This window comes from Glycine max, chromosome 3, assembly GCF_000004515.6.
Source record: "Glycine max cultivar Williams 82 chromosome 3, Glycine_max_v4.0, whole genome shotgun sequence".
Classification (NCBI taxonomy): Eukaryota; Viridiplantae; Streptophyta; class Magnoliopsida; order Fabales; family Fabaceae; genus Glycine; species Glycine max.
The window spans coordinates 38,825,487-38,835,661 of NC_016090.4; the positions used below are offsets into that span (position 1 = coordinate 38,825,487).

The 10,175-nt window shown below is 30.5% G+C and overlaps 1 protein-coding gene across 1 annotated transcript; it reads right to left on the reverse strand.

Moving 5' to 3' along the window:
* Nucleotides 1-7,021: 7,021 nt before the first annotated feature.
* LBD15 (LBD domain-containing transcription factor) lies at nt 7,022-8,230 on the reverse strand. The gene is made up of 2 exons (XM_041014091.1): nt 7,801-8,230; nt 7,022-7,683 (listed from the first exon to the last, which is right to left on the reverse strand). The coding sequence occupies exons 1-2, from the start codon at nt 8,077-8,079 to the stop codon at nt 7,324-7,326; spliced, it is 639 nt and encodes a 212-aa protein (XP_040870025.1). The 5' UTR covers nt 8,080-8,230; the 3' UTR covers nt 7,022-7,323.
* Nucleotides 8,231-10,175: the final 1,945 nt, after the last annotated feature.

The window sequence follows — 10,175 nt, forward strand, 5'->3', positions numbered from 1 at the left end:
GCCCATGCCAGAAATAATAACTCACTTGAAATTGGATTGAGGTTAGCCCTATACTACACCATAAACAGTTAACACAATCTTCTCTTGGAACAAATCTAGGTGGATGGGGGCTTTGTACTCCAACCAAGTACACCAAAGACCGCATAAACCACACACTCCAAAAACTTTTGCCCTCCTTGTTTCAATTAAAACCTTAAATGAACTACAAGAAACGGCATAAAAGCGAAGAGGGTGGGTAAACTACTATTGACATCAACTATTCACATTATATGCTATTTTTTTTATCCTTTATGGATGCCTGATTATCAAATTTTCAAAACAGGTTGTCCTGAAACCCTGGTGTTAGACATGTCTAAGCTTGTTTGGTCAGTATTGACTGTTGTGAAGCAAAAAGATCCACTTTCTAGTGAGGTAATTACTCTGCAGTAATATATTTTTTATATTTTTATTAATATCTCTAGGAATATTGTTTGTGTGGAGGATTGTAATTCAATCTTCTCCAAGTTCTGTATTAGAGTTGGTTGCCATAACCGTGATTGTTGATTTTGAGGCTGTTTGAATATAATTATATAAGCATTAAGGATTTGATCCTGTTCCTGTAAATTTCTTTTCAGAGATATTTATAACTAAGATAGAGTTAGTTTAGTAACTACATGTAACAGAAAGTACAGGTGGCATAACTATGTGCTTAGCCTATAACTGATTAATACAGCTGGGATACTAAGAGCCGTAGTTCCTCTTTTGGTCTCTATGACAGAGGTCTCAACTAAGAGCCGTGGTTGAAATAGCAGTGGCCACCCCTGGAAGATTGAAGAATTATCAAAGGTCAGGTTTCCTTGCTTAGTAAGGGGGATAAAATATAAAAATTCTAAAGATATACGTAAAGTATTGCCTGCAAGGTTTCACCTATCACCATCATTATTGTTCACTGTTGACTTTTCTTCGCTGTTAGCTTGATCTCCTACTTTTTCCTTTATTTTTGTTTCACAACTGTTTCAAGTAAAAGGCCGTATACCTTTACATATGAAAAATAAAAAATAAAATCCCTCTCATACTGACTCCTTAGTCGTGACTCATGAGTGTTCAATTGAAGTGTTTGTTTTAATTTGTTTCCTTGTGTGTGGGTGCCTATCAACATAAAAAGAGTGGAGGAGGTCATTGGGAGATATTTTAAATTTTCTTCAAATTATAGTCCTGTTTTTATAAGCTGGAAGAAGAAAATAAAATAATTTTATTTATAAATTATAGTTAACTTATATGTAAATTAAAATTTAAATTTAAAATGTGATCATTTCTATAAATTAATTTATTAATAAGCTAATTTTAAATTATGAGAAAATTATTACATTTTTTCATATTTTCTTTTCATACATATGTTTATAGTAAAATTTATCTCAAAACATGACTATATTGAATTTTCTCTCTCTTTTTTGATTCTATGACTTATCAATGTGAACAAACAATCCGCTATCACACATTATTCTTCGTTCCTTATTTTGAATTGCATCATCTCCACTCTTTTTCTTTTTTTACTTACTCACATTAATATTAATTTGATTTTTTTGTAGCATTAGCTTTACTACATGAAGGCAAAGTTGTATTGGGTGTCTTGGCTTGTCCAAACCTCATCCATTGGCTCCAATCAGCAGCATTATTCTTCAAATAAAGTTGGCTGTCTCTTCTTTGCTAAAGTTGGTGATGGAACATGTATGCAAGCACTGGGTGGTTCTACACAAACTAGGGTTGGTGCATTTCAACAAAGTCATGAAAATCCAACAATGAGAAACAACATCTTGGTTTTGAGTATTGTACCATCATCACGGAAATTAATCACAATTTTTTAGAATTATTTTAGGAATAAAATACAATTTAATAGAATTTATCATTGGCAAAAAGGAGAAACTATTATAAACATCTAAAGAAAATCATACAATAGAGAAATAAAAAAAGCACATTCCCCTTATAGTAAATTCTTCCTTTCTTAATTCATCAACTAGAAAAATGTCCAATTTTTTAGGATTTCCACTCAACTTAGGAACACGACAATTTGACAAAATTTTTGCATCAGAACACCAAGTGGTCCGTCAAACACAATCAATCCGCGATTTAAAACATAAAAATAGAATTACATTTCATAAAACAACCCAAAAATTAATTCTCTAGGAATCCCTACACATGTTCATTATAATCTCAAGCTGTGAGTAACTCATTCCTTACCTCGAAGTAGTCGCTCAAGTGTTTTTCGTTAGCAATAGTGACGTTTATGGTACTCTCTAGAACTCCTCCTTCGATTGCTCTGTTAGAGTTCTTGAGAATCAGAGAAAAAGGAACAGAAATATTTTTACAAAGTTGCTCAGGGTTAAAAGTTCCTTTATATAGAGAAGAAACTTATGACCTAATTTTTTTTATTCTTATTTTTATTTATTTATTCATTTATTTATTTAAAAGAAAAATCAAGGGATGACTGTTACACAAAGCGCCACCAGTCAAGAGGAGATAAGGTTATATATTTGCGTTTCCCTCACAAAGGATACCATGAAAAAATATGGGATCATGTTGTTGGCAGCATTGTTGTGATTGACTTGTCTTTATCATGTTCTTTAGAATTGGTCTTTGGTTGGTCTAATAATGGATGGAGAAATAAATTGAATACACTACCTTTTTTTTTTTTTGGTTGCCCGTGGAAAGTTGGGTTGGGGTAGGGGGGTTGATTTTTTTATATACTCCTTTCCCTTCCCTTCAAAGTAAGACACCAAGCATGTATGGTTATTTTTCCTTACTTAGTTTGTTTCTAAAAAACAAGAAAAATATGCTAAATAAAGAAAATTTGTAAGGGTATAGATATTACTAGAATATTGAAAGTTTGCTTGTTGGGGGAGTGGCATTGAATATATACCTAAAGAAAATAATTTTTTATTTTTTTTTATAGAAAAGTGACATTCTAAGATGATTTTTAGGCTAAAACCTTCTTAAAATCTTTACTTTAATATTAAGACGGCTCTCTGAAAAATCGTTTTAAAATGTTTACTTTCTAAGACAATTTTTTTTCAAAAACCATCTTAGAATCTTCAAACTTTTAAACTTCTTTTTTTATTTTAAAAATGACATTCTAAAATGGTTATCTGAAAAGCCGTCTTAGAAAGTCTATCCTTCTAAGACTTTCTACGATGTTTCCTACAACGACAATTAATATCCGATGTAGAATAGCTTTTTTGGGGTTGTGGGAGAAATTAGGTAGGTTAGACTCTTTCATATGAGAAATCATAGTTAGAGTATGCAAGTAGATGTAGGTAACAATTGAAAAATTATTGAATAGAGAAAAATCATTAACATTACATAAAGAGTAGTTCTGATAGGTTGAATCTCCAACATTCCTATAATTTTGCATTGACAATCACTTCAGTGCTCCGAGTGTTTATTTTTCTTGCCCTTGCACACGCTAGCTCTAGTTTAATTTTATGTCAATTGCTTAAAATTTGTTATATATACAAATCTAAATACAGTTAAAATTCCTGTAAATTCGACACTTGATCTTATTATTTTAAAATACTACTTGAATGAATTAGTACATTTACCAAGGAGTTAACATTTTTACCTTTTTCTACTTGTTGTTTGGTGTTGCATGATTTGGGTCATCATTAGAAACTAAGTCCGACCATCTTTTAAATCCTAAATGTGTTGGGCTTGGAAACAAAGTCCATGTTTGCCTTAGGTTGCTATTTTAAACTTAGTCCATCTTCTCCTTCTTGTTTTCTTTTAACTAGGTTTAGATTTTTTAAACATGTGTCTGTTTTATTCATCATTGATAACATAAAGACTAATAATATCTGCAATATTTTCCCCCATGAAAATAATCCGTTTAACAATCAAACATTTTCTTAAGCGACTAACTATTTTTCTAAATTATCCTTTTAACTAATTTTGATTTTTATCTTATTAAAATTACATATTTTCTAAAATTGGGTTGTTAGTTATTGTGAGATCCTTGTGATTTGAGGAACAACTGTGATCAATAACTTGATAGTTCTCAACTTGAGACAGGACCGGTATGTATTGCCCAATTTTGTCTAAATTCTAAAAAATATTTTCATAGAAAAATATATAAAAATGAGTTGCTGATAATAACTATTTTATATTGACATCTTATTTTTTACTTGCGAGAACCAAATTCTTTAGAAAAACCCTAAACCATGAAAACTTAGTAATCTATACACCCTTTCAAAATAAAAAATAAAAAAACCAATGAATCTTTTTTTTAATTTTTATAAAATAATGCCTAATTAAAATCAATTAATACACAAGTATTTTTTAATTAAAAACCTGCGTAACCCATGAGTTCGTAATTGCACTGAAGTAGGAGAAAAGATAATCATTGCCAAAGTCAAAATAAATTTTCAAAATTTTTCTCTTTAAATAAAAATAAATATTAAGCTTTTCATAGATTTATTTTGCTTTATTTAAAAAATTAAGTAATAAAAAATTCCATTTCCATATTTATTTTTCTAATAAAAGGGATGTTTTTTAAAAATTATAAATAATTTGCACAATTAACCTTTTTAATTTACAAAAAATATAAAATATCTTCTTCACATTTATACTGAATAATAATTAATTTTCCATTTCTCTTGTGTTTTTCAATAACAGGGATTTAATTAAAAATATATTTAAAATTTTATGGTAATTAGATTAGTTGTTAAAAAAATCCCAAAAAGATAATAGTATTTTTTTTATTTGTTGAAAAAGTTCTTTTAAAAATGGATCACAATATTATTTATTTATTTTAAGAAAACACCCTAAATGTTCTTTCACAACTATTTTTCAGAAATCAAACATTTTCTTTAATTGCCGGTCTTTCTATATCACTCTACCTGGAATCAAGTTGAAATCTAAAGCATATAAGATAAGGTTGGGAAGAGATCACAACTTTCAAATTATAATATAACAACAGTTAAGAGAGTATGGACCACCATTATAATTAAGTAGGAGCTGAATCCAACGGAAAAGGCATATCTCAGTATATTTGAAAATATGGCGAGGCACTGAGTGAACATGGGTCACGATGATAAGAAAAGAAAGCATATTATTCTCTGATAATTATAGTCAAACATGCACTGTACCAGCCCATTAAGACAGCAGAAAATGAAATAAAATTAATGGGTACAAGCGTGATACTAGATTGCATGGTATTGGTAGCCAAATATATGGGAACAATTAAGTGAATGAACTTAACTAGTTATTTATCATTAATTCATAGATACTATATCCCAAAAAGAAAAACGCTTGTAGTTTGTCACACACAATACAACTGTTTCTTGCACATATATTTCATATCATCACTAATATATATATATATATATATATATATCTTATATGCATTATTCTAACGATTCCCCAAGTGAAGTTTCTTGGCAATTTCTGCATAAAATTCAAGGTGTTTCGTTTCCTTGAAATTATTGGATCATTAATTTTTTCTTTTTACTTTTTTATACATGGATCTCTGTTTGCAGTCTAGGGACAACGTTTATATATTCAAATAGTATAAATAAACTAATGTGGCGTGGGAGACATAAAAATTCAGATTTAACAGTCACTATAAAAAAGAACTAGATGATGGGGATACTGATGAATTTGCAGTCATTATGTTCATCTTTCAAAATGAGGAATATATATATATGCATATCGCCAAGGAGAAATCAACACCGAGGCTAACAAACGGTGTTACATATATCTATCAACTTTTATTCACACAGGAATAAATGGGTTCTCTCACCTCTCAATTCTTATCCTCGATTAGGACGGGACGTAATAATGTACACCTTACAAAGTGTCATTTTTTATACATCTTTTACACAATACATAGATTTAGAATTGTAATTAATATTCTTATTTGTATTGAAATTATTTTTAATATCTCGTTTATCATTCCAACATTTCATATATCATTATTTCTCTAGTAATAATCAAATATTATTTTAGAATTTTAAAATAACAGGTAAATAGGACTAAAAAATTCTTCTTAAATGTTGACCAATAAAAAAAGTATATATATATATATATATATATATATATATATATATATATATATATATATATATAAGTCAATCCCTGTTGGTTATTCTTCAATTCCTTGCGAGCACCATCCCAACTACAAGCATTTAACGTAGATGTTGTTGTCTTATATAGTCCAAACTAATTATAAGGCTATTTTTTCATATGGAAAGAAGCACTCACTTTAATTTGTATATTGGAGGACCTAGAAAAATTGGTAAATGATGCTAGGGACACAGAGTTCAATTATTTTCATTTGGGGTATCTTGGAAATTTAAAAATCTGGACAAACAAACAAATTCATAAACATGCATATTAAACAATCAGGAAACAATATTAGAAAAAGAAAATATCAGTAAGTGTAAAATGGAAAGTTGGCTTCGGAATTCACAAGAACCAAGCAGATACAGGAAACAATATTAGCATTTGCTTATATTTCTTCAAGATCTTATCTCCAAAATCAAGGTAACAACAACCAAATTTTGTAGTTTCATAATGCACTTCAGTATATATAATTACACTAGCTTATCTGGTATGATGAAACAAATTAAGGTGAATGGGGAGACTTGAAGAAATGCAACAAGTATCATTATGAAACAACCGAAGTGCTTTGCCCAGAAAAATTCATTCTGGGAGACATGTTGTGTCTGTGCGTGAGGCATATATTTTAGTTGCATTAATTAATTACTCTGAGCAATATGTTCTCTCTCTTTCCGCAAATATGTTCCTTTGCCCTCCAACCTAGGGATTACTTGTTTCCGAGAATTAAGAGTAACTTTGTTCCATATAGGTTTTCTGAATTAATATATCAGTTACTTTGGGATTACCATATTCCCTGGCCTATTCCAAATATTTGCCAGTGTTCAAACCTATTTTATTTGACAAAGGAAAGTTAATGTCAGAAAGGTATAGGTGACTATATCTTTTAGGTCAAAATTTAGGATATCTTCACTAGGTCCATAAACAAACCCAATTTAGCTCATACAAAAACCAAAGTTTCATCACTAAGAATTACACTATTATTCTAATAAATACTAATATTACACTAGACTAAACAAAACAATACTAGGATATTCCATTCCAATTATATATATGAACATTTATAGGCTACCTAAGGTTATTTATGGCAACAAAGTGCATGCTTCACCACATGTAGCATCAATTCAAAATTGATAAAGTTGTCTTCGCCAATTCTTTCACGCAGACTCTGATCTTTCATGAAGCTAGCTAGTTTGATTGTAACCAAAAGCCACTTACTGAAGGTTATCATCCTCTTCATGAAAGGCCCCACTGCCTTTGCATGTCATAGGACATTGAGTTACAACTCTCTTCAAAGCTAGAAAATGAGATGCTTTCTTCTACGGTTCCTGAACTTTCATAATTTCCAATAGGGTTTGGCTCCATGAGACTATTAGTGTTCCCATAATAGTGTGTTGAGGGATTGGTGGACAAGTTAGGGAGAAATTGTGAAGCCATGTTGGAATTTTCCATTTGGAACCGACTTTGAAGATCTTGAGGGAAAGTAGTAGGTTTTCCAAGGAGTTTCTCATTAGGGTTTTCAGTGGCAGAGGCATTCAGATAGATCTGACCTGCTTGTTCCCTGAGATAAGCTAGCTGAGCTTGTAAATTCACCACCTACAAAGATCAAAGCAAAAAAGTGGCGTAAATCAGTCAACTATAGTATAAGCAAAATCAGCTAGGGTTTTCAATTATAAAGCTATTAACATCAATGCTTATGAGAGGGAAACAAACCTGTTCTTGAAGTGCAAAAATATGAGCAACACAGCCATAAATTGGATCCTGAAGTCTAGCTTGAGCTTCATAAGAGATTGTGACTGTGGCTTCGCAACGGTCACTCACAGGGAGGTGAGCAAGGAGCTTTGAGACATTGCTTGCACCAAAGACCTTATGAATGGCTGCAAAATGGGTAACACCCTGTTCATGGCAAAAGTAAGGTGCAAAAACACAACCTCTCACACACTTCCTTCTCAAGAACTTGCAGGCTCCACAAGGAGAACCAGAACCAGTCATTTTGGGGGGTTAATTTGTGGTATTTAGGGATTTTGGGGTTGTTTCCGAGTCTATTCAGCTTTGTGCAAATTATAATCATTTATCATCATCTTTATATACACCACAGCAAGAGGAAAGGGTGGATTAGAGTAAGGAATATTTAATTAATCTAGGTCCCCTTAATGGCCTACAGTGTTCATTATTTTTCCCCATATAAAACACTATCTTCCCCCTCTACCGAAATTTTATTTGTCAGAAAAAATGAGATTCCATTCAACATGCTTATACGACAAAAGAGGTAACATTAACCAAACCCATATTTTTTGATGATTGGATCTATCTGCTCTTGTCCTTTCTTTTCTGAATAAAATGTATTGGTACCATGGTCCTTGTATATATATGCAATAGAGTACTGATAGCCGCAAGTTCATTTATTGGACTACTTATTTATATATACTTACTTGACTGTGAGAATATGGAAATGGAAGAAACAGAATTCGATGGGTTATTTAATAATTGTTTACTTATTAAGAATCAATTGTTACAGGCTTACAGCTTTTAACTTATTAGTCAATTAATGTAGATGCCGATTTCTCTTGACCAAAGACATTTGATTGAAACTTGGAAGCAAGAATTTTCTTCCATTATGCGACAAAACAAGAATGCCCAACTATTACCCAACGCAATTTTTTCTCCTCCTCGCGTTTCTTAATTATATATATATATATATATATATATATATATATGTATATATATATGATTGGTGTAATTAACAAAAAGATCATGACACTATGAGGAGTGCTCTGTCGTCTACACTGTGATATGGTGATATGGGCAGTTTAGAATACACACACACATTTGAAGTCGGAATCTGATCTTAGTCTTTAATATTGTCAGTCTTAAAAATTTATTTTTATGAGCATAATCTTAAAACTCTACTTCTCATTGTTACGCTAAAAGGTACCCAATATATACCATGATAAATCGAAGGAAAAACTGGGAAGAGTATAGAAATGATTTTTTTATTGATAAATAACAATTATTAGTATAATTAATTTTTGTTATAATTAACAGAGAAGATCAAACATGTAATCCTTCTCATTTTTTCTTTTTCCTTAATCATTCAACTAATATTATATTTTCTGAGTATAGAAATGATTATATAACAACCAAGGAAAAAAAAACTTAGTTTAAAATTACACAAGGGTTCCCCACATGCTACATATTGTCCAAAGGAAAGAGAAAGAAAACGTGCGTGTAAATATTTTTTTGGCATTAAAACTGGGTTTATGTCTACATGCGTCCCTTTAGCGATTTACAGTTGTTCCATGGCTTAAGTAAGCACGCCTTATAAACCTAAGTTGAAAAAACAGAGAAAGAATTAAGGGCTAGTAGATGTTTGAATTCACATTAAATATATCTAAAATCATATTGAAATATTAATTTAGATAAATATCCATAGTTAATATATGTTTAAAAATAATTTTAAGTTCAAAATTGATTTTGAATTAATTTTGTATTGAATAAAATGAATTATATTAAATTTTACTAATAACTTGCATTTAGAATAAAATATTAAAATATAAATCACTTTACTTTAAAATAAATTTATCAAAATTAATTTTATAAATGCTCACCTTAACACACACAGTCACACACCATCAAATTAAAGTTCAATATTTATTTATAGTGGCACAAATTACTATGGTACTTGTATTGGCAAATTTTTTGGCAGAAAGAGCATAAGTGAATGAGGAGTATTTCATTTGAGTTTAACATGAGTTTAAACAAATAATTAATTGTCCTAGCACACACTGCCAAAGTTCAATAATCTGGGGACAAGTTGCCTGTTCGAGGGGCTCTCTCTAATACGTTAGTGGGGATTAGTGTTTTCAATGAACAGTTCGATCGACAGTGTTATGGTTGTTAATAAGATTGATTAGAAATTAAATATGCGAAAAATTAATCATCAACATTAATTTCTTGGTGGATTCTTGTTTTGGGAATAATCATTGTCCTCTAATTATACAGGTAATCAAAATGTAAAGCAGGCCAAAAAAAAGTTAAAACAAATGACACTGAAAAAAAAAAAAGAAGATTCCAAAAATGAATGAAAC